General features: G+C 46.7%; 1 protein-coding gene across 1 annotated transcript in view; it reads right to left on the bottom strand.

Moving 5' to 3' along the window:
• PRXL2B (peroxiredoxin like 2B) overlaps positions 1-25,835 on the bottom strand; it is a 62,185-nt gene extending 36,350 nt beyond the window's left edge. Inside the window, exons 1-2 of the mRNA XM_078640927.1 lie at positions 25,634-25,835; positions 1,514-1,718 (exon numbers count right to left, since the gene is read on the bottom strand). Coding sequence (XP_078497053.1) covers positions 1,514-1,718; positions 25,634-25,696 — 268 coding nt within the window. The 5' untranslated portion in view covers positions 25,697-25,835. The remainder of the gene's footprint in view (positions 1-1,513; positions 1,719-25,633) is intronic.
• Between the last annotated feature and the right edge of the window lie 284 nt (positions 25,836-26,119).

Raw genomic sequence — 26,119 nt, 5'->3', positions numbered from 1 at the left:
CAGTAGCCAAGACTGAAGTCATGTTATTGTCCACGGCTCATAAAACCCAGGATGCACAGCAGAAGCATGCAAAAGACGGTGTAGGGGGCAGTATTAGTCACAGATCACATGCTGCGGCTCTAATTATCCAAACAAGGAAAGTAGCTGTAATGCTTCTCAAACTTCACAAATCAAAGCCAAACAACCTGGTTTGTTATGCAGTTGCTCAAATTTCTTGAACATGAGAAGTGCAGGTGGTCTTGCAAGGGCCAATTGAGGTCCAATGAAAGCCCCATCAGCTTTCAAAGCAGCAATTTCATTTGTTTAACTGTTGGTAGAATAAAAAAAAATCCTAATAATGTGTGTGTGCTCAGTACTTAATTTGTAAAATAATAAGTGCCTGGGCCCTGACCAGAAGGCCACTGCAGCTTGCACCACCCATTGCCTTGTCATTGCTGCCAATGACAATCCCAAAACAACTACTAACCATCTCTCTTGCCTGGTGGCGACAGTTCCGATAATTCAAGGTCCCCAAATCTAAAGTAGTGGCTGGGGAGGCATGTATTAGTATTTTTTCAATGAATATTGTATTCATAAACATCTGTTCTGCTCATCTCTAAATTAGATGAGCAGCGCCACTATGTGGTGGCAGAGTGTCATAAGTGTGGTAATGACAATTAAGTGCTGGTGCCGAACACAGAAAACCAATTAATTGCTGGTGCCGAGCACCAGAACCCACCAGCTCAAATTAAGCACTGTGTGTTCTTAAAGACAGCTAAAAAGATCAGCACGTCACAACAGTATCAACATTTACAGAATAGGGACTTTGAAGTTCAATACATTACAACATAATATAAAAAATGGTCAACAGTCTGTTATTATGCATGTTCATCTGTCTACAAACAGCAAGAGCTTTACTTCTGTGTATGTACAAACCACAAAATCCCTTCCTGCCCTTAATCAATGCGTTCACTCTAGAAAGACGCTAAGTCAAAAGATCTGATGGCTTCAACAAGAAAGACCCATTTATTTGCTTTGATTAACCTAAAAACTATGATTAATGGAATAATAAAAACAGAGTGGCAATTTAAAGAGGCCACCCAGTGCAGAGGATTAAAGTAGTTCTCTTTAACCAATCCTGCATCTTTAGCAATCAACCATTGGAATTCTAGAATATTGCTTTGTTTGATGACTTCTACTTAAGCTTTGAGATGCTTTGGGACATCATTCAATGGACGGTCTCCGAGATCAGTCCATTGGAAAGATGTTGGGTCCTCCAGAGGGTGAGGGGCGCTATTCATCGAAATTTTGTTAACATGCTGAAATGGTTATGTGCGCGTAGTAAAATACTAAGAGGTGAAAGGACGATCTGGTTCAAAGGAACATCGTAGCAGCTTCAGAGGTATGTAACAAAGAAAATGGCTGGGTAGAGAAGGAGGTTGATAAAGTGAAGAGGTACACCATGTGGAATGTCAACTACAACAAAAGCAGGTGGCATCGCTGTGATTGTGCAAATATATTACAGGAGCTTTACCTCCTTTGAAATAATTTCCATCCAGGAACTCTTTCAGCCCAACCTCTTCTGGCCCAATACCGATCAGGCGGACATTGTTACTGTCAAAGCTTTCCTTCAGTTTACTGATTTCGCTCGCCGTCCAGCGGCAAATCTGACAGCCAAACCGCCGCAGAAAAAACAGCACACTCGGTTGGTCCTGCCACAGAGTCTTCAACTCCACCACCTGGAACATGAATAGAGAAATTATACCATCGGCGAAGAGGTGGCCCAGCAACGGCTTGTATATTACAGAGCACTACATACCTCAGCTCCCATGGCAGCGCTATTAGAAAACATGCAACAGCAGTCAGCCCCAGCTTGATTAATTACATTATACTGGTACTCATACAGCACTTTTCATACCCCTTATGGGACCTTAGGTGCAATTAATAACATGCACCTCACATCAGTTTGGCAACTCTCCCATAAAAATATCCCCTTATCTCAAAGATACATTATAGGGCAAAAGACTAGACTGATACATCAAATGTTTTATCATGGGTGGAAAAATGTACCCTTCCCTCTTCTATCCCTCCACTATTCTTTTCAATCCAACTAACAGACTCACATGTCCACCGCTCAAATTAATTTCATATTTCCTTATACTAGTTCACCACTAATACTTTTTGGGTTCTGAAGTAGCGTGCTACTTGCCGGAAAAAGATTCAGCGCCACGCTATATATATATATATATATATATATATATGATTAAACAAGTTGTCTTCCAAGGATTCCCCTCTGGCCTCTGATTTCTTCGTAGTGGAGGGATGTGGTTTTATATTTACTGCGCAGTCCAGAGGCGCAGTACAGATGGTCCTGCTGCATTAAGTGACCCGGATTACAACTGGCACTGCGCTGATCTGCAGCGACTTGGAGGCTCATGGTATCTAGAAATCCGGTGTCCCCACTATTTCCAGGATGGCACAAGCGGAGCGAGGTATTTTACCTCCAACAGGGGGATATGTTGCTGCATGGCTGCCCCTGCTTATTTGCTTTCCTGGTTTGTTGGGCAGCAGCAGTCCGAGGGGACCCAAGGAAGCTTTTGTGGACTTTGGCACTACATTGGGGATTCCTTCACCATTACCTGCATAAGACTGACAAGCTCGTACCATTTGATACACATCCCCCCACACCACCGACCCAGATGCATCAACATATTGCATTCCGGGAGTTGGAGTTTGCTCATTGACCGCAACAACCAACAGGTGATCCGAATCAGCTAAGGTGAGAAGCTTTCAGGACACGATCAAAAGAGTAGCAGGACTTGTGCATCAGGATGAAGGACTCCATTCAGTGCAGGGTGCTGAGGAAGGCACATTGCCGAAATGCATTCGCCGCCACTGTTTACTGTGCTGAATTAAACATGTTGTCTTCCAAGGATTCCCCTCTGGCCTCTGATTTCTTTGTAGTGGAGGGATGTGGTTATATATGTCAATATCAAATGCCCTTGAGCTTGCAGCGGGCAACCAACGCTGTTCTCACCCTCCGGTTCGTATGCCTCGCAGCTGCTTGACTTTTCAGTTTAACCCTTCATTTCTTACATGCCCGACGCGTTTCGAGGCTATCTCCGCCCGTAATCATGGGCTGCTGTACACAGACATTGAAGGCTCGCTGGTTCTTTTCCAACACCTTTATTTATTGAAAAAACGCCCTCAGTGGGCATGGCTCACAGGTGATGCACGTAGGCATGATGGTTACTGTGGTTCGTGAGTCAGCGAGTATTTGTTTCACCTTGAGTAGGTTCAGTGTTTGTATATATATTTAGCGCACAGTTAATTCCTTGAGTAGGATCAGGTTTCTGAAAGGCAAACAGAATTTCATTGCAGAACAGCATGCTGTGATGGAGAGAAATCGTTTCCCTCCTTAGCCTCTCCAAAGTTCGCTATTACAGCTTTTCAGGAAATGGTGCTCCCCTGCCACGGTCAGGACTGCCCTGTATAAATGTCAATATCAAATGCCCTTGAGCTTGCAGCGGGCAACCAACGCTGGTCTCACCCTCCGGTTTGTATGCCTCGCAGCTGCTTGCCTGTTCAGTTTAACCCTTCATTTCTTCCATGCCCGACGCGTTTCGAGGCTATCTCCGCCCCGTAATCTTGGGCTGCTGTACAGGCGCGCAACACCCATTGGGCTCATCGGGCTTCAGCCCCCCCCCCCTCCCCTCCTCTGCCCGGGCTAAGAGGACACGCACTGAAATGATGCAAGAAGGCTGCGCATCGGAGCCGAGAATGTGATTTTTATTATGCTTTCTGAGAGGCCCAGCAGCCCGAGCCAGACATCCAGCCTCTGAACAGTTTCCTCGAGTGAACCCCCCTGCCCCCACCTCTTGATTTCCTTTAGAGTGGCGCCGTGGAGGTGAAATCCTTGCCTGAAGGCAGGGATTTCACCTAAGCACTTGATGGGTTGTAAGCATGGGGTGTGAAGATGTGCACAGCAGGGGGAAGGCATGGCCAGTGCAGGTGACGCTTTTCTTTTGTATGGGAATTTCTGCTGGTGTCATAGCCCAGGGTTTGCTGTCTGTGCACTTGTATAGATGTGTATTCCATACAAGTGCACAGGCAGCAAACCCTGGGCTATGACACCAGCAGAAATTAATTTTCAAAGGAAAAGCATCACCTGCACTGGCCATCCCTTTCACCCTGCTGTCCGTGCACTTGGATGGAATTCACATCCACTGCACTGCTGACTAGATGAATGGTGAACAGGGCCATGGAGCTTTCTATTTTCGCATGCAAGGGCAGCAGCGAAGAAGCAGAGGAGACCCAGGCAAGGAGAATCCAGGAGACCTATCTACTCTGAGACCTTCGAGGGGCTGGATGCCAGGACACAGTGCTGCTGATCAGCCAGACTCCACAGTATAGCATTAGAAGAGTAGGCAGCAGTTTTTTATGTAAGTTCCAGTAACTTTAATGCATTTTTCAGCACAGCATTACCTACTGCCTGCATATCTAGGTTACTGTGAATGTTGTTCTTGACTTACATGCATAGAAACGTCAAAGAGGACAGTCCCCTCCAAATATGCAACTGTAATGTAAGTTTGTAGTGTTCATTTTTTTTTGGGGGGGTGCTAGTGGGTAACTTTAGAGTTCAGGATGGGTGTGGGTTTTAGGGTGCCAGTGAGTAATTTTATGGTTCATGGTGGGTTACAAATTGGGGTGCCAGGGGTTAATTTCAGGGTTCTGAGCGGGTATGGGTTTTGAGGTTCCAGGGGGCAATTTTAGGGTTTAGGGTGGGTATGGGTTTTGGGGTGCCAGGGGTCATTTTAGGGTTCAGCGTGGGTATGTGTTTTATAGTGCCAGGGGTAATTTTAGGGTTTAGGGCAGGTGTGGGTTTTGGGATGTCAGGGGGCTATTTTAGGGTTCAGGGTGGGTATGGGTTATGGGGTGCCAGAGGGGAATTTATGGTTCTGCATGGGTATGGGTTTTGGGGTGCCTGGGGTAATTTTAAGGTTCAGGTGGGTATGGGTTTTGGGGGGCAAGGGGGGAATTTATGGTTCAGCATGGGTATGGTTTCTGGGGTGCCAGGGGTAATTTAAGGTTCAGGGTGGTAATGGGTTTTGGGGTGCCAGGGGGTAATCTTAGGGTGTGGGATGGGTATGGGTTTTGGGGTGCCGGGGGGATAATTTTAGGGATCAGGACGGGTATGGGTTTTGGGGCTCCAGGGGGGTGATTTTAGGGTTCAGGGTGGTTATGGGTTATGGGGTGGCAGAGGGGAATTTATGGTTCTGCATGGGTATGGGTTTTGGGGTGCCTGGGGTAATTTTAAGGTTCAGGGTGGGTATGGGTTTTGGGGTGCCAGGGGGTAATTTTAGGGTGTGGTGTGAGTAGGGGTTTTGGGGTGCCAGGGGGGATAATTTTAGGGATCAGGATTGGTATGGGGTTTGGGGTGCCAGGGGTAATTTTAGGGTTCAGGGCGGGTATGGGTTTTAAGGTGTAAGGGGGCATTAACCGATCCTGTTTATCTGCCATTTTAGCTCCGCCCCTTTGATTAACATTAGCCACGCCCCTTCATTTGCCAGGTTAGCCCCCCCTCGAAATTAAGACCTAGTTGCGCCCCTGATGCTGTACACAGACATTGAAGGCTCGCTGGTTCTTTTCCAATACCTTTATTTATTGAAAAAACGCCCTCAGTGGGCGTGGCTCACAGGTGATGCACGTAGGCATGACGGTTACTGTGGTCCATGTGAGTCGGCGAGTATTTGTTTCACCTTGAGTAGGTTCAGTGTTTGTATATATATTTAGCGCACAGTTAATTCCTTGAGTAGGGTCAGGTTTCTGAAAGGCAAACAGAATTTCATTGCAGAACAGCATGCTGTGATGGAGAGAAATCGTTTCCCTCCTCAGCCTCTCCAAAGTTCGCATTACAGCTTTTCAGGAAATGGGGCTCCCCTGCCACGGCCAGGACTGCCGTGTGTAAATGTCAATATCAAATGCCCTTGAGCTTGTAGCGGGCAACCAACGCTGTTCTCACCCTCCGGTTTGTATGCCTCGCAGCTGCTTGCCTTTTCAGTTTAACCCTTCATTTCTTCCATGCCCGACGCATTTCGAGGCTATCTCCGCCCCGTAATTATGTTTGCCTTTCAGAAACCTGATCCTACTCAAGGAATTAACTGTGCGCTAAATATATATACAAACACTGAACCTACTCAAGGTGAAACAAATACTCGCCGACTCACGGACCACAGTAACCATCATGCCTACGTGCATCACCTGTGAGCCACGCCCACTGAGGGCGTTCTTTCAATAAATAAAGGTATTGGAAAAGAACCAGTCAGCCATCAATGTCTGTGTACAGCAGCCCATGATTTCATTGCAGAACAGCATGCTGTGATGGAGAGAAATCGTTTCCCTCCTCAGCCTCTCCAAAGTTCGCTATTACAGCTTTCCAGGAAATGGGGCTCCCCTGCCACGGCCAGGACTGCCGTGTATAAATGTCAATATCAAATTGCCTTGAGCTTGCAGCGGGCAACCAACGCCGTTCTCACCCTCCGGTTTGTATGCCTCGCAGCTGCTTTTATATTACCTACTCATTACAACAAGCATTTACAATGCAATGGTCTCGGCATCATTAAAGGTAGAGCTATTGGCATTGCTCATGACATTTCTTTTTTTTTCTTTAAATCATAAATAAATGGCATTGTCATTTACATTGTCAATACACACCACTCTGCACTCAACTGCACTCACCTGCACTGCACTTAACTGCACTCACCTGCACTGCACTCGCCTGCACTCAACTGCACTCACCTGCACTGCACTCACCTGCACTGCACTCACCTGCACTGCACTCAACTGCACTCACCTGCACTGCACTGCACTCACCTGCACTGCACTCACCTGCACTGCACTGCACTCACCTGCACTGCACTGCACTCACCTGCAATGCACTGCACTCACCTGCAATGCACTGCACTCAACTGCACTGCACTGCACTCACCTGCACTGCACTCACCTGCACTGCACTGCACTCACCAGCACTGCACTGCACTCACCTGCACTGCACTGCACTCACCTGCACTGCACTCACCTGCACTGGACTGCACTCACCTGCACTGCACTGCACTCACCTGCACTGCACTCACCTGCACTGCACTGCACTCACCTGCACTGCACCCACCTGCACTGCACTCACCTGCACTGCACTGCACTCACCTGCACTGCACTGCACTCACCTGCACTGCACTCACCTGCACTGCACTGCACTCACCTGCACTGCACTGCACTCACCTGCACTGCACTGACCTGCACTGCCATGCACTCACCTGCACTCCACTCACCTGCACTCCACTCACCTGCACTCCACTCACCTGCACTCCACTCACCTGCACTCCACTCACCTGCACTCCACTCACCTGCACTCCACTCACCTGCACTCCACTCACCTGCACTCCACTCACCTGCACTCCACTCACCTGCACTCCACTCACCTGCACTCCACTCACCTGCACTCCACTCACCTGCACTCCACTCACCTGCACTCCACTCACCTGCACTGCACTGCACTCACCTGCACTGCACTCACCTGCACTGCACTCACCTGCACTGCACTCACCTGCACTGCACTCACCTGCACTGCACTGCACTGCACTCACCTGCACTGCACTCACCTGCACTGCACTCACCTGCACTGCACTGCACTCACCTGCACTGCACTCACCTGCACTGCACTCACCTGCACTGCACTGCACTCACCTGCACTGTACTGCACTACACTCACCTGCACTGCACTGCACTCACCTGCACTGCACTCACCTGCACTGCACTCACCTGCACTGCACTGCACTCACCTGCACTGCACTGCACTCACCTGCACTGCACTGCACTGCACATACCTGCACTGCACTGCACATACCTGCACTGCACTGCACTGCACTCTGCACTCACTACTCTGCACTCACTACTCACTACTCTGCACTCACTACTCTGCACTCACTACTCACTACTCTGCACTCACTACTCTGCACTCACTACTCTGCACTCACTACTCACTACTCTGCACACACTACTCACTACTCTGCACACACTACTCACTACTCACTACTCTGCACTCACTACTCTGCACTCACTACTCACTACTCTGCACTCACTACTCTGCACTCACTACTCACTACTATGCACTCACTACTCACTACTCTGCACTCACTACTCACTACTCTGCACTCACTACTCTGCACTCTCTGCACTCACTACTCTGCACTCACTACTCTGCACTCACTACTCACTACTCTGCACTCACTACTCTGCACTCACTACTCTGCATTCACTACTCTGCACTCACTACTCTGCATTCACTACTCTGCACTCACTACTCTGCACTCACTACTCTGCACTCACTACTCACTACTCTGCACTCACTACTCTGCATTCACTACTCTGCACTCACTACTCACTACTCTGCACTCACTACTCTGCACTCACTACTCACTACTCTGCACTCACTACTCACTACTCTGCACTCACTACTCACTACTCTGCACTCACTACTCTGCACTCACTACTCACTACTCTGCACTCACTACTCACTACTCTGCACTCACTACTCACTACTCTGCACTCACTACTCTGCACTCACTACTCACTACTCTGCACTCACTACTCTGCACTCACTACTCACTACTCTGCACTCACTACTCACTACTCTGCACTCACTACTCTGCACTCACTACTCACTACTCTGCACTCACTACTCACTACTCTGCACTCACTACTCTGCACTCACTACTCTGCACTCACTACTCTGCACTCACTACTCACTACTCTGCACTCACTACTCTGCACTCACTACTCACTACTCTGCACTCACTACTCACTACTCTGCACTCACTACTCACTACTCTGCACTCACTACTCTGCACTCACTACTCACTACTCTGCACTCACTACTCACTACTCTGCACTCACTACTCTGCACTCTGCACTCACTACTCTGCACTCACTACTCACTACTCTGCACTCACTACTCACTACTCTGCACTCACTACTCTGCACTCTGCACTCACTACTCTGCACTCACTACTCTGCACTCACTACTCTGCACTCACTACTCTGCACTCACTACTCTGCACTCTGCACTCACTACTCTGCACTCTGCACTCACTACTCTGCACTCACTACTCTGCACTCACTACTCTGCACTCTGCACTCACTACTGTGCACTCTGCACTCACTACTCTGCACTCACTACTCTGCACTCACTACTCTGCACTCACTACTCTGCACTCACTACTCTGCACTCTGCACTCACTACTCTGCACTCTGCACTCACTACTCTGCACTCACTACTCACTACTCTGCACACACTACTCTGCACTCACTAATCACTACTCTGCACTCACTACTCTGCACTCACTACTCACTACTCTGCACTCACTACTCACTACTCTGCACTCACTACTCTGCACTCACTACTCTGCACTCACTACTCTGCACTCACTACTCTGCACTCACTACTCTGCACTCACTACTCTGCACTCACTACTCTGCACTCACTACTCTGCACTCACTACTCACTACTCTGCACTCACTACTCTGCACTCACTACTCTGCACTCACTACTCACTACTCTGCACTCACTACTCACTACTCTGCACTCACTACTCTGCACTCACTACTCTGCACTCACTACTCTGCAGTCACTACTCTGCAGTCACTACTCTGCACTCTGCACTCACTACTCTGCACTCTGCACTCACTACTCTGCACTCACTACTCTGCACTCACTACTCTGCACTCTGCACTCACTACTGTGCACTCTGCACTCACTACTCTGCACTCACTACTCTGCACTCACTACTCTGCACTCACTACTCTGCACTCTGCACTCACTACTCTGCACTCTGCACTCACTACTCTGCACTCACTACTCACTACTCTGCACTCACTACTCTGCACTCTGCACTCACTACTCTGCACTCACTACTCTGCACTCACTACTCTGCACTCACTACTCTGCACTCACTACTCTGCACTCACTACTCACTACTCTGCACTCACTACTCACTACTCTGCACTCACTACTCTGCACTCACTACTCTGCACTCACTACTCTGCACTCACTACTCACTACTCTGCACTCACTACTCTGCACTCACTACTCTGCACTCACTACTCTGCACTCACTACTCACTACTCTGCACTCACTCCTCTGCACTCACTACTCTGCGCACTCACTACTCTGTGCACTCACTACTCTGCGCACTCACTACTCTGCACTCACTACTCTGCACTCACTACTCTGCACTCACTACTCACTACACTGCACTCACTACTCACTACTCTGCACTCACTACTCACTACTCTGCACTCACTACTCTGCACACACTACTCACTACTCTGCACTCACTACTCTGCACTCACTACTCTGCACTCACTACTCTGCACTCACTACTCTGCGCACTCACTACTCTGCGCACTCACTACTCTGCGCACTCACTACTCTGCGCACTCACTCCTCTGCACTCACTCCTCTGCACTCACTCCTCTGCACACCACACTCACTCTGCACACCACACTCACTCTGCACACCACACTCACTCTGCACTCACTGCTCTGCACTCACTGCTCTGCACTCACTACTCTGCACTCACTACTCTGCACTCACTACTCTGCACTCACTACTCTGCACTCACTACTCTGCACTCACTACTCTGCACTCACTACTCTGCACTGTGCACGCCGCTGATATCATGGAATCTTCCACCACACTTTCTAAAACTCTATAGTCCGAAGCATAATAGGCACAGAACCAAAAGAAGGGTAGACATTGCTTAAAATAATCTTATTGTATTTATGAGAAGCAAAAGCGAGACTGTGAAATGTGCTGAATATCAGTTTGTTACGAATCAACAGAGTGGAGTTAGAGAACCAAGAAATAGTAATTTAGAATCCGGGTTAGAAGGAGTAGTAATCACAAGCTGAGGATCAACGGGCGCGAAACAGCGTGGTGGGCGCGCAGGAGACGCAGCGTGAGCGTGCACATCAGCTGAAGATCGCCGGAGAAGACACGGAGCCTGCCTGCTGCCGTGACTGACCCGCTGCAGAGGGAAAGAGCCCGGTGAGTGGGGGTAGGGGGGTGGGGGGGGCGGCAGAGAGGGAGTGGGCAGAGAGGGAGGGTGTGTGTGTGTGTGTGTGTGTGTGTGTGTGTATGTGCGTGCGTGCGTGTGTCTGTCTGTGTCTGTGTGTGTCTGGTGTGTGCCTGCCTGCCTTTGTGTGTGCGCGTCCACAGACCCTGGTCGGCTCGTGCACCGCTCTGTACTCCCTTGCGAGCTTACTCAGCGACAATAGTTCTCGTTGCCGAGACCTAAAAAGGGGGTGGTGATGGACAGAGTATCTGAGTTAATCAGAACACTCCAACCCAGTCAACAGATCAGGGCTTGATCCATCACCGTTTTTTAGCTCACTGCACCATCCCAGTTCAGAACCTGGCTATATGCAAATTAGTCTGTCCCTGGCCCAGTGCATCGTGGGAACAGGGCAGACCAAACTACCAAGCCAATTCTTCACTGGAAAGGAAACAAGCTTCCAGGGACCGGTTTCTGGCATTACAGCCGTCTTCGGCCCGGCTTGCTTGAATCCTGATGGTGCAATGAGCAAGGGACTCATGTCTGAGCATACCCTTCCACACTCATGGTGGCCAAAATAATTACAAAAAGGGGGTGGTGATGGACAGAGTATCTGAGTTAATCAGAACACTCCAACCCAGTCAACAGATCAGGGCTTGATCCATCACCGTTTTTTAGCTCACTGCACCATCCCAGTTCAGAACCTGGCTATATGCAAATTAGTCTGTCCCTGGCCCAGTGCATCGTGGGAACAGGGCAGACCAAACTACCAAGCCAATTCTTCACTGGAAAGGAAACAAGCTTCCGGGGACCGGTTTCTGGCATTACAGCCGTCTTCGGCCCGGCTTGCTTGAATCCTGATGGTGCAATGAGCAAGGGACTCATGTCTGAGCATACCCTTCCACACTCATGGTGGCCAAAATAATTACAAAAAGGGGGTGGTGATAGACAGAGTATCTGAGTTAATCAGAACACTCCAACCCAGTCAACAGATCAGGGCTTGATCCATCACCGTTTTTTAGCTCACTGCACCATCCCAGTTCAGAACCTGCTATATGCAAATTAGTCTGTCCCTGGCCCAGTGCATCGTGGGAACAGGGCAGACCAAACTACCAAGCCAATTCTTCACTGGAAAGGAAACAAGCTTCCGGGGACCGGTTTCTGGCATTACAGCCGTCTTCGGCCCGGCTTGCTTGAATCCTGATGGTGCAATGAGCAAGGGACTCATGTCTGAGCATACCCTTCCACACTCATGGTGGCCAAAATAATTACAAAAAGGGGGTGGTGATGGACAGAGTATCTGAGTTAATCAGAACACTCCAACCCAGTCAACAGATCAGGGCTTGATCCATCACAGTTTTTTAGCTCACTGCACCATCCCAGTTCAGAACCTGGCTATATGCAAATTAGTCTGTCCCTGGCCCAGTGCATCGTGGGAACAGGGCAGACCAAACTACCAAGCCAATTCTTCACTGGAAAGGAAACAAGCTTCCGGGGACCGGTTTCTGGCATTACAGCCGTCTTCGGCCCGGCTTGCTTGAATCCTGATGGTGCAATGAGCAAGGGACTCATGTCTGAGCATACCCTTCCACACTCATGGTGGCCAAAATAATTACAAAAAGGGGGTGGTGATGGACAGAGTATCTGAGTTAATCAGAACACTCCAACCCAGTCAACAGATCAGGGCTTGATCCATCCCCGTTTTTTAGCTCACTGCACCATCCCAGTTCAGAACCTGGCTATATGCAAATTAGTCTGTCCCTGGCCCAGTGCATCGTGGGAACAGGGCAGACCAAACTACCAAGCCAATTCTTCACTGGAAAGGAAACAAGCTTCCGGGGACCGGTTTCTGGCATTACAGCCGTCTTCGGCCCGGCTTGCTTGAATCCTGATGGTGCAATGAGCAAGGGACTCATATCTGAGCATACCCTTCCACACTCATGGTGGCCAAAATAATTACAAAAAGGGGGTGGTGATGGACAGAGTATCTGAGTTAATCAGAACACTCCAACCCAGTCAACAGATCAGGGCTTGATCCATCACCGTTTTTTACCTCACTGCACCATCCCAGTTCAGAACCTGGCTATATGCAAATTAGTCTGTCCCTGGCCCAGTGCATCGTGGGAACAGGGCAGACCAAACTACCAAGCCAATTCTTCACTGGAAAGGAAACAAGCTTCCGGGGACCGGTTTCTGGCATTACAGCCGTCTTCGGCCCGGCTTGCTTGAATCCTGATGGTGCAATGAGCAAGGGACTCATGTCTGAGCATACCCTTCCACACTCATGGTGGCCAAAATAATTACAAAAAGGGGGTGGTGATGGACAGAGTATCTGAGTTAATCAGAACACTCCAACCCAGTCAACAGATCAGGGCTTGATCCATCACCGTTTTTTAGCTCACTGCACCATCCCAGTTCAGAACCTGGCTATATGCAAATTAGTCTGTCCCTGGCCCAGTGCATCGTGGGAACAGGGCAGACCAAACTACCAAGCCAATTCTTCACTGGAAAGGAAACAAGCTTCCGGGGACCGGTTTCTGGCATTACAGCCGTCTTCGGCCCGGCTTGCTTGAATCCTGATGGTGCAATGAGCAAGGGACTCATGTCTGAGCATACCCTTCCACACTCATGGTGGCCAAAATAATTACAAAAAGGGGGTGGTGATGGACAGAGTATCTGAGTTAATCAGAACACTCCAACCCAGTCAACAGATCAGGGCTTGATCCATCACCGTTTTTTACCTCACTGCACCATCCCAGTTCAGAACCTGGCTATATGCAAATTAGTCTGTCCCTGGCCCAGTGCATCGTGGGAACAGGGCAGACCAAACTACCAAGCCAATTCTTCACTGGAAAGGAAACAAGCTTCCGGGGACCGGTTTCTGGCATTACAGCCGTCTTCGGCTTGCTTGAATCCTGATGGTGCCAGAAACCGGTCCCCCTGAAGCTTGTTTCCTTTCCAGTAATGAATTGGCTTGGTAGTTTGGTCTGCCCTGTTCCCATGATGCACTGGGCCAGGGTCAGACTAATTTGCATGTAGCCAGGTTCTGAGCTGGGATGGTGCAGTGAGCTAAAAAAACGGTGATGGATCAAGCCCTGATCTTTTGACTGGGTAGGAGTGTTCTGCTTAATTCAGATACTCTGTCCATCACCACCCCCTTTATGAATCGTTTTGGCCACCATAAGTGTGGAAGGGTATGCTCAGATGTGAGTCCCTTGCTCACTGCACCATCAGGATTCAAGCAAACCGGGCCGAAGACGGCTGTAATGCCAGAAACCGTTCCCCGGAAGCTTGTTTCCTTTCCAGTAAAGAATTGGCTTGGTAGTTTGGTCTGCCCTGTTCCCATGATGCACTGGGTCAGGGTCAGACTAATTTGCATGTAGCCAGGTTCTGAGCTGGGATGGTGCAGTGAGCTAAAAAACGGTGATGGATCAAGCCCTGATCTTTTGACTGGGTAGGAGTGTTCTGCTTAATTCAGATACTCTGTCCATCACCACCCCCTTTATGAATCGTTTTGGCCACCACAAGTGTGGAAGGGTATGCTCAGATATGAGTCCCTTGCTCACTGCACCATCAGGATTCAAGCAAACCGGGCCGAAGATGGCTGTAATGCCAGAAACCGGTCCCCGGAAGCTTGTTTCCTTTCCAGTAAAGAATTGGCTTGGTAGTTTGGTCTGCCCTGTTCCCATGATGCACTGGGCCAGGGTCAGACTAATTTGCATGTAGCCAGGTTCTGAGCTGGGATGGTGCAGTGAGCTAAAAAATGGTGATGGATCAAGCCCTGATCTTTTGACTGGGTAGGAGTGTTCTGCTTAATTCAGATACTCTGTCCATCACCACCCCCTTTATGAATCGTTTTGGCCACCACAAGTGTGGAAGGGTATGCTCAGATGTGAGTCCCTTGCTCACTGCACCATCAGGATTCAAGCAAACCGGGCCGAAGACGGCTGTAATGCCAGAAACCGGTCCCCGGAAGCTTGTTTCCTTTCCAGTAAAGAATTGGCTTGGTAGTTTGGTCTGCCCTGTTCCCATGATGCACTGGGCCAGGGTCAGACTAATTTGCATGTAGCCAGGTTCTGAGCTGGGATGGTGCAGTGAGCTAAAAAACGGTGATGGATCAAGCCCTGATCTTTTGACTGGGTAGGAGTGTTCTGCTTAATTCAGATACTCTGTCCATCACCACCCCCTTTATGAATCGTTTTGGCCACCACAAGTGTGGAAGGGTATGCTCAGATGTGTGTCCCTTGCTCACTGCACCATCAGGATTCAAGCAAACCGGGCCGAAGACGGCTGTAATGCCAGAAACCGGTCCCCGGAAGCTTGTTTCCTTTCCAGTAAAGAATTGGCTTGGTAGTTTGGTCTGCCCTGTTCCCATGATGCACTGGGCCAGGGTCAGACTAATTTGCATGTAGCCAGGTTCTGAGCTGGGATGGTGCAGTGAGCTAAAAAACGGTGATGGATCAAGCCCTGATCTTTTGACTGGGTAGGAGTGTTCTGCTTAATTCAGATACTCTGTCCATCACCACCCCCTTTATGAATCGTTTTGGCCACCACAAGTGTGGAAGGGTATGCTCAGATGTGAGTCCCTTGCTCACTGCACCATCAGGATTCAAGCAAACCGGGCCGAAGACGGCTGTAATGCCAGAAACCGGTCCCCGGAAGCTTGTTTCCTTTCCAGTAAAGAATTGGCTTGGTAGTTTGGTCTGCCCTGTTCCCATGATGCACTGGGCCAGGGTCAGACTAATTTGCATGTAGCCAGGTTCAGAGCTGGGATGGTGCAGTGAGCTAAAAAACGGTGATGGATCAAGCCCTGATCTTTTGACTGGGTAGGAGTGTTCTGCTTAATTCAGATACTCTGTCCATCACCACCCCCTTTATGAATCGTTTTGGCCACCACAAGTGTGGAAGGGTATGCTCAGATGTGTGTCCCTTGCTCACTGCACCATCAGGATTCAAGCAAACCGGGCCGAAGACGGCATTAATGCCAGAAACCGGTCCCCGGAAGCTTGTTTCCTTTCCAGTAAAGAATTGGCTTGGTAGTTTGGTCTGCCCTGTTCCCATGATGCACTGGGCCAGGGTCAGACTAATTTGCATGTAGCCAGGTTCTGAGCTGGGATGGTGCAGTGAGCTAAAAAACGGTGATGGATCAAGCCCTGATCTTTTGACTGGGTAGGAGTGTTCTGCTTAATTCAGATACTCTGTCCATCACCACCCCCTTTATGAATCGTTTTGGCCACCACAAGTGTGGAAGGGTATGCTCAGATGTGTGTCCCTTGCTCACTGCACCATCAGGATTCAAGCAAACCGGGCCGAAGACGGCTGTAATGCCAGAAACCGGTCCCCGGAAGCTTGTTTCCTTTCCAGTAAAGAATTGGCTTGGTAGTTTGGTCTGCCCTGTTCCCATGATGCACTGGGCCAGGGTCAGACTAATTTGCATGTAGCCAGGTTCTGAGCTGGGATGGTGCAGTGAGCTAAAAAACGGTGATGGATCAAGCCCTGATCTTTTGACTGGGTAGGAGTGTTCTGCTTAATTCAGATACTCTGTCCATCACCACCCCCTTTATGAATCGTTTTGGCCACCACAAGTGTGGAAGGGTATGCTCAGATGTGAGTCCCTTGCTCACTGCACCATCAGGATTCAAGCAAACCGGGCCGAAGACGGCTGTAATGCCAGAAACCGGTCCCCGGAAGCTTGTTTCCTTTCCAGTAAAGAATTGGCTTGGTAGTTTGGTCTGCCCTGTTCCCATGATGCACTGGGCCAGGGTCAGACTAATTTGCATGTAGCCAGGTTCAGAGCTGGGATGGTGCAGTGAGCTAAAAAACGGTGATGGATCAAGCCCTGATCTTTTGACTGGGTAGGAGTGTTCTGCTTAATTCAGATACTCTGTCCATCACCACCCCCTTTATGAATCGTTTTGGCCACCACAAGTGTGGAAGGGTATGCTCAGATGTGTGTCCCTTGCTCACTGCACCATCAGGATTCAAGCAAACCGGGCCGAAGACGGCATTAATGCCAGAAACCGGTCCCCGGAAGCTTGTTTCCTTTCCAGTAAAGAATTGGCTTGGTAGTTTGGTCTGCCCTGTTCCCATGATGCACTGGGCCAGGGTCAGACTAAGTTGCATGTGGCCAGGTTCTGAGCTGGGATGGTGCAGTGAGCTAAAAAACGGTGATGGATCAAGCCCTGATCTTTTGACTGGGTAGGAGTGTTCTGCTTAATTCAGATACTCTGTCCATCACCACCCCCTTTATGAATTATATATTACCTAATGGTGGTCGCCAGTAGGTATATATAGTTAGGATTTTTTCCTATGGGATTTTTCAAAATTCTATGTTGAATAACTTTGGCGTTGATGGACGGAATTGGCTGAAATATTTCTGAAAGTGGCACATTTACTCTCCGGTCCTTCTCTGAAAGTTTGGGGGGGATTCGTCAAGCGGGGGCCGAGAAAAAAGGGGGGTCCCAAAACGTGTTTTCCCCATGTTAATTTCCATAGGGCGGTTGGCCTCACTTTTAGCCCGAACGGCTGAATGGATTTTCACCAAACTTGGCAAAATTGTAGGGACTGGTAGCCCGATGTGCCTTTGCTATGTCTCAAGATATGTGCTACAGTGGTTTTTACGAAAATTAACTTTGAAAAAATATATATTGGGCTACATTGGGCTATATATATGTTAGAGCCCAAATGTAGCCCAATGTAGCCCAAAGATGGCCACCAGAGACAAAAAAAACAAATGTAGCCCATATATCAGCCAGATGTAGCCCAACTATAGCCCAATGACAGAATGTCCCAGAGTGTTCTAAAGAACAACTAGAGCGCTAACAGTCTTACTTATGACAAAAGTATGGCACACCTGAAGTCATCTTGATTGGAATAAAGTGTTAACACTTAAAACATTTAATTTGCAAAGGAACAAAATGAGGGGGTTCATTTTGCCATAGAAATGATGATTAGTGCTGAAGAAAGAAAAATTAGGGCACATTTTGAGTGACTTCTCAAATCCTCATATTTCATTAAACAAATTCTGATATGCAGTCTCCCAAGATGGCCACCAGAGACAAAAGAGCCCAAATGTAGCCCAAATGTAGCCCAAATGTAGCCCAATGTAGCCCAAAGATGGCCACCAGAGACAAAAAAAAACAAATGTAGCCCAAATATCAGCCAGATGTAGCCCAACTATAGCCCAATGACAGAATGTCCCAGAGTGTTCTAAAGAACAACTAGAGCGCTAACAGTCTTACTTATGACAAAAGTATGGCACACCTGAAGTCATCTTGATTGGAATAAAGTGTTAACACTTAATACATTTATTTTGAAAAGGAACAAAATGAGGGGTTTCATTTTGCCATAGAAATTTTATATATATATATATACATATATATATATATATATATATATTCACAGAAAAAATATCGGTTTGAGACCATATATAGTTAGGTATTTGCATTTACAAAACCTTGAAAATTCAATGAAAAAACCATAGGTTTGAGACCATATATAGTTAGGTGAATATTTTAATCATACAAAACCAATGAAATTCCCATATATAGTTAGTTGCACTAACTATATATTTCACGCACCCGCAATCCACTGCTGATGATGTCACATATTACATCATTCATGACATGGTCAGTGACATCACTGATGACATCGCTGATGACATCATCCAGTGACTGTGTTTCTGTAAAGTTTAAACATGTTTTACATATTGAAGAATGAGTGGATGTATAAGTGTCTGGATGAAGGATTTAGTAGGTGCGTGACTGACTGTATGAGTGAGTGAATAAATGTGTCGTACTAAATGCATGGGTTAGTGACTAAACTGTCTGAATGTGTGCATCAGTATGTCTGTTGTGGTGTAAACTGCTGCATGTGTTGATCATTAGCTATACAAGAGGCTATATGGGTTATTGATTGGTTGCCCAAGTATTTGTATGGGAGATTGAGTGTGTGTGGGGGTGGCTGGGAGGTGTGTGACTCTGTGCATAGATGTGTGAGCAGTTGATTCACTTGGTGTATGGGTTCAAGAGTGCATGTGGAAACAGCTACATGGGCGGTTGACTGTGTGCATGAGTGTATTGATGAGTGAATGGATATCTCAATGCTACATGTCATAGTAAGTACATATGTAAAACACAGTACATGTGAGAGTTGGCATATATAAATAACTGTGCATGAGAGCCAGTGAATGTGTGAGTGGCTGTATGGATCATTGTGAACTTGTATCAGGGATTGTATAAGAGAGTAAATATGTGTTAGTATATGTTTGAATAAGTAAGGTGTGTATAACTGTATAGTTGAGGAAATGGAGGTGAGATTGATTCTTTGCATGACTGACTAGGTGTGTGAGTAACTCCATGGATGAGTGACAGTGTGTGAGTGTCTGTATACACTGAGTGTATCTAAGGTTATATTAGAGTCTGAAGAGGTTCATCGTATTAGCACATGAATGATGTCATCAGTGATGTGATCAATGATGTCAAATGAGATGTGATCAGTGATGTCATCAGTGATGTCATTTGAGATGTCATCAGTGATGTCATCAGTGATGTCATTTGAGATGTCATCAGTGATGTCACTGACCATGTCATGAATGATGTAATATGTGACATCATCAGCAGTGGATTGCGGGTGCGTGAAATATATAGTTAGTGCAACTAACTATATATGGGAATTTCATTGCTTTTGTATGATTAAAATATTCACCTAACTATTTATGGTCTCAAACCTATGGTTTTTTCATTGAATATATATATATATATATATATATATATATATATACATACATACATACATACACATACGTATACACACACACATACACACACACACACACGATTACAATATAATCTGCTACAGCCCTATAATACCGGATTCTACTGAAAGCCAAAGCTGAGCTTGCACAGTCACACTTGACACACTCATTCTTGCAATGAGTATGTCGAGTCTGACCTGTTGCTAACTAAAGCTCAGAGCATGCCGCGAATCGGTGGAGGTTTTGGGACAAACTTATATGTAGTGATTTGAAGAGGTCAGTCTGGCATGTGGTGCACAAAGGCACAGACAGATTGTGCAAGACAAGTTCATGCCCTTAAAACAAACTCTTCCTAATGAGGCTAACTTCTCTGTGTCATCCAGTTTTTGCCCTGGCTCAAATATTGCACAGTAGTACAAACGTGAAACTCTATTGTGGCAGCGGTATTAATTTTTGCCACTGCATTTATTGTACTTTTTACAATATAACATACAGTATGGGTAGTTTATGTATCCTGTTAAACAGCCCACCAGAGCAAGGTGGGATTTACAGACAAAGGCAGCCCTCCCTAAACTAGTAGGGTAAGTATATTATGTAGAAACAGCTTCAGTAATGTTTTGGGCACTGGGATACAAGCAGGATAGGAAACAAGACTTGGCAAAGCAACTAGGTTGTGCCATTAGGGCTTTTTGGCAAAGCAACTAAGCAAAAAAAGTAAAATAAATAAATAAAGGTACATATATGTTGGTATATTTTAGGGATGCACGATGGTGTGTGCATCCCTACAGATTGATATGGGCACCATTTTTAAAAATAAATATTACCGATCTTCTGGTCATTGTGTAAACAAACATCGGCAAAGCCAACAGCTCTGGTCTGGAGGAGTATTTCATGATTTCTAATTTTTTTACCGCACGCATATGCAAAAGAAATGAGAAGTATAAAATAATAATATTGCCATACAATGATGGCAGGTGTAGGTCAGCTAAGAAAAATAAGCCAACAGTGCACTCCTTTTCAGGCGGCTGTGTACATGTGATTAGGCACAATTATATTGCTCACAGAAACCAATGGATGAAGTGGACTGACCCACTGCCATAGGCTTGATGCTGCAGTGGGGAGAGGCAAAATGTGAATGACAGACAAATGGCTGAAGAGGCCTGGCCAAAAAACCATTCATGTATGTATGTATCTATGTTCGTATTTTTATTAGGATTTTTTCTAAACCATAGACTGGCGACAGCTAAGGTAAGAATATGCCAAAGAAGAGACATAAGAAAAATTGAGGGTGATGCTAGGGCGTGGTTTAGCTGACTATCAGAGCCATGGGATTCATTTTAGGATCACTGGAACTGATTTGAGGGAATGGTGACCATCAATTTAATTCACTATAAAGGGTCCGTTCAGAGTTTTGCCATCAACAGACGTCGCAATGGCCAGTTAAGACATCCATGCTGTAGGCTTCCATGGTAGGTCACATTAATGAATACATCAAGAATGTGCCGGTCTCGCATAGGCCGGGCTTGCGCAGTCTCTTCGAGACGTGCTGTATTCTGGATAAGGGCATGAAGCCCCACCCACTTTCCACCCATCTTTTTAATTGGCTCCTGTCCCTTTCCTTTATAAATGGTGGCTTTTCATTGGTGAGTAAGCTTAGTAGTCCCTCCTTAGAACCACCTTTTCTCTTCTTGCAACCTCTCATGAGGACACCCCCTGTTACATGTGTTGTTACTCGGTAGGCTTTAATTACAGCCTCCGAGCACAATTTTCTTAAAATGATTTTTATTATTTATTTATCCAGCGCGGCATGCCTTAGCAAGAATGATGTTGCCTGGGCTTTTCTTATTTGTTTGCCAAACTGTTGTTTAGCTTTGAACATCTCATAAAGCGTGGGTGCCGTGATTGCTTTAAAAGTAAACAAATAGAAAAAAAGAAGTGCAGGTTTTTCTTTTTTTTTTTTTTTACTTTTAAAGATAGTGCGTTACCCGCGCTTAAGCTAAAGATGTTGAAAGCTAAAGCGCGGGTGAAACAACGATCTCGCATTTGCGAGACTTTGAGCTATTGGCATTGTAAATGACAATGCCTTTTATTTATGTTTTTACAAAACCTGCAAGCGGAGTTTAAGCACCGCTTGCCGGTTTCGTAAACATATAAATAAAAGGCAGCATCATTTACACTGCCAATAGCTCAAACTCTCGCAATACGAGAGCTATTGCATTGCAAATGATACCGCCTTTTATCTATAGGTTTACGAAACCGGCAAGCGGTGCTTAAACAGTAGTACAACCAGCGAGGAAAACAAAAGCAGTCCTGGAAAAATTTCTGTAATACCCGTCCACTACATTAATGCCTTAAAAGCGGCGGCAATTCTGCCGAGGTGCGGGCGTTCTAAAGAGTGGGTGGGGCTGCGACGGCCGTTGGCAGCACCAAGGAGGGAACGGCCGACGGGAGCACGGAACGGGTTAAGCACTCAAGGCTGACACTCGGTTTGTAGGTTGGAAATTTTGAATTCCTCCTACATTTGACAAAAATTGGATCAAATGCTACATTTTACTACAAGGTGTTCCCACAACACCCAGAAGCATTGTTCCTGTTGTTGCAATTTATGCTCACAAAGTAGCAACCCAAGGAAAAATTCACCATCATCCCTATACCCAAATCCGGCTCTAATCGCAGGGGAAAATAGAACTTGATTTCTTTTTCTTTTTTAAAATCCAGTTAGTAAATCGTTTGTGACAAAAATGCAGAAAATTTTTCCATATTACGTACATTTTTGCAGAACATTTTTCTGCACTTTGTATTTTTCCCATTTATATATAATGATTGCATGTTTGCACCATACATGTAACTGTACCACATATGGTGAAAGGTATGTCCTGTGTTGCAAATACATACAACACAGGCTCTCAGTGAACCGTGCAAGTATATCCCATTCAGACTTACACATGCTGATAGATTTCAAAAGACCACGCTCTCACGGACACAAATGGCAGCCCTGTCATAGTGACCCTAGTCAAAATATTTTGTTCAAACCATAGTATCTGGCTCTAAGGACATTAGGCTTAAAGTAAATTAATCTGGGGGTGTCTGGTAACAATGCACAACTTGTTTAGGCATCAGTGGCTCACGACGATTTTCACTGATCAGAAGTAGCTCTCACTACAGAAAAAATTGGAGATCCCTGATTTAGACAAAGGTGCTTTTGAATAGTTTTATGAATGCCTTAATGCAGATACATCATTTAATAATCTAGGTCTGGATTCATTGGTAGAGTTTCATTTGATCTTTTGCGTAATGCAAGTGAAGAGAGAGGGGCACATAGACAGTGGTGACATCTTTGGACTGATACAGTGGTACAAGTCAGACCAGTATGACTGTTAAAGTTCTGTAGGCATTGCTTAATTTGAGCAGGTGGGGGCTACCAGCACTCATTTTTCTGGACCAGCACTTATAGTTCAGCATCAGAAATTTACCAAGAGCAAGAAATGGAAAAAATAGAGATAGCAGAAAGAAGGAAAACCTGTTATGAAGGAGAAAGCAGGAAGGAACCTGCAAGAGTGAGATGGGCAGAGAGTGTCTAATAATGGATTAAAGCAGAACGAGGTGGATCTAGAACTACACAGCCTTGATATTGGGTGTGCTGACATTTAATTGTACCCGCTGCGGGCTTCTGAGCAAAGCTTTGGACACCAGCACTTATTCTTATACATATTAAGCACTTTCTGTAGGTGTTTCAGTAGTAGGGATGGGGTAGATGACCAGGTAAGAAAGTGATGCATTATGAGAAAGCTTTTGATGACCTATCTGAGATACAATTGGACACTACAGATCTGATGCATCGCGCGGGTTTAGTGGCTGTTTTAGTACTTTGAGCGAGGTGGATTGAAGGCAGTCAGCGCTGTGATTGGTCGGGACGCTGCCCAGCCAATGGCTTATGGGGAGGCCATGTAGGCTGCATGGAGAAGGGCAGAGTGTACATTACTGATTGGGCGGTCCCAGGGGGCCGACCAAACAGTCTTTGCGCACTCGGGTGTGGGCAGGCACACCACTCCTCCCCAGCCCTGCTGCAGAGCAGCCCCGCTCACCCACAACCAAACTTAAATGGCAATAATGGAACGTTATTACCATTTTATGTTTCTACTTCTCTCTATGCGAGAAAGCAGTGGGCGATGGTCCTCAACCCTATTGGAGGAGCCACCCCTGATTAAAGGAGCTATGTATGACATTTCAGAACGGACTTAAGTGCACAAGTCAGACCAGATACAGATACAGTGGGTGTATCAACAGTTAGACTGAGGCACACAAGAGGTCGCAGGGGAGGGGGGGTATTTGAGAGGTCTATGGATCTCAATATTGACACAAGTGCATACTGAAGTTCAGATGGCGGTACACAGTGAGTGCTCTGTGAATGTCTCACTGCTTAGTGGTGCATACCAGGGCTTTAAGTGGAATGATAAAATTGGGGGGGGGGGGAAAGGGTCTCTAAAAGTGGCGTAGTCGATGTAATTAAGGGCATGGCTTAAAAACACGTATGGTAAATATCTGTGCTTACAATAGTGTGCCGTCCGACTTGTATTTTCCTGTTTCTGTCATTGCTTCTAGCTATATAATACAACAAGTAATATACCTACAACAAGTCAGGACTATTGGCTTTGTCAATAGTTGATGATTGTATAATATAAATAAGCAGTAACTATGGCTTGTTGTAAATAATGAAAAAGATTCCACTTATAGCCCTGGTGACACCACGACGACGTTGCTGCTCCTGCTTTTCACAAAGAGAAGGGAAATCGAAAGAAAAGGACTATCTTTCAAGGATTTCAATTCCCATACAACTCATCTGGCATGATGTCATTGCGTAACTTCTGGACTAGTGTGAGATGAGCAGTGTGAGCAGCGCACATCGACGTGCCTGCTGTCAGTGCAGTCCCGCCAGTGCCAGGGCACACAACAGAGACCCGTTTCGAGGACCCTGTAAAAAACCCGGCCCACTTAAATGCCCTGATGGATACCTTGAAGTCTGTGGATGTCTTTCGAGTGGGATTGTATAGCATGGTGCACCATAACAGAGGAGCATGAGGGCAAATATAAGGGTAGAAAGTCTAACATTTAACTTAATATATGAAAAGTTATATACATTAAACGTTATATAAAAAGACACAGTAAGAAAAAATTCTTGTTTTCAGCTTACAGACATTTTAAACGTTTGGCGCAGTATAGTGAACCGCTACCAGCTGCGCAACAAGCATTGCTTTGCCGATTGTCTGACCTCGGTTCATTCTGACCGCCACCTTTGTACATACACAATTTATTTGCTAAAACTCTCCGCACGTTTTAGGCATGTGACCTGTCAAAACAATTACTGCAAATCGCTGCTGTCACAGAAGTTAATACTCTTGCACAGACCGTTCGCCTTGCTCAAAACAAACATATATCAGAGAAGAGGGGGGAACCCGTCAACCCGATCTTCTCCGCACATAAACTGTGGTTATTCCCCTTTGCCCTGGAAGTTTTTTTTTTTTTTCAGGAGGCAGCATTATATAACTCACAAGTGGCGGTGGCCATCTTGGGTGTAGCTAAATCCGTCGCCGTCCAATAGAAGACTAACAGCACCTTGCTCCGTCTCCAATTGGCGGATTCCCTACATTGAAAAGCCATTAGCCAACAAGCCGCACCTTCGATGTATTCCTGCCGTGCGCGTACTAGCTCCCAAAACAGAAACATCGGGTTCTTGTGATATTGTTTCGATAGCCACCACGCATTCTCACAATTACCCGAATAGCCTCACCTCTGCAGTGACCGCGTTTTTCACTAGGTTTGCCCCCACTCGTGCCAGATCCACTGCGCTCATTTTTCTGTTCTCTGCCGTCTGTCCGGTTATCTTTAAAGAGTACTGTTCACAGCAACGCCGTGGATGCGGGGTATAATAGTGCAAGCTCCACCTTCCTCATAACTATGTATGTTTCTTTGACCAATTGGGCTGCAGTACTGGTATACTCGGGCCTTTTGTCCCGAATGGTTCCATAATGGGCGTTGACCAGTTGTGTAAGTGAAACACGCTGCTGTTGCATAAATATCCAGGAAGTGGCAGAGTGTCTTGAAAGGGGTGGGGGTCGCTTTGGAGCAGAGCACCAGAACGCCCTCCTCAATCTGTAATACAAAACAGGCCAAAGAGACTGTAGATGTCGCTGACATATTCGTGATTTGTCTGATTCGTGCTGTTCGAGTAGCTGAGCTATTTCACCTCTTAATGACTGTAAACAGCTCCCTCCTT

This window comes from Lissotriton helveticus, chromosome 5_1, assembly GCF_964261635.1.
Source record: "Lissotriton helveticus chromosome 5_1, aLisHel1.1, whole genome shotgun sequence".
Classification (NCBI taxonomy): Eukaryota; Metazoa; Chordata; class Amphibia; order Caudata; family Salamandridae; genus Lissotriton; species Lissotriton helveticus.
Note: the sequence above shows the minus strand (reverse complement) of the source record. Positions and strands in the feature narration are given on the sequence as shown.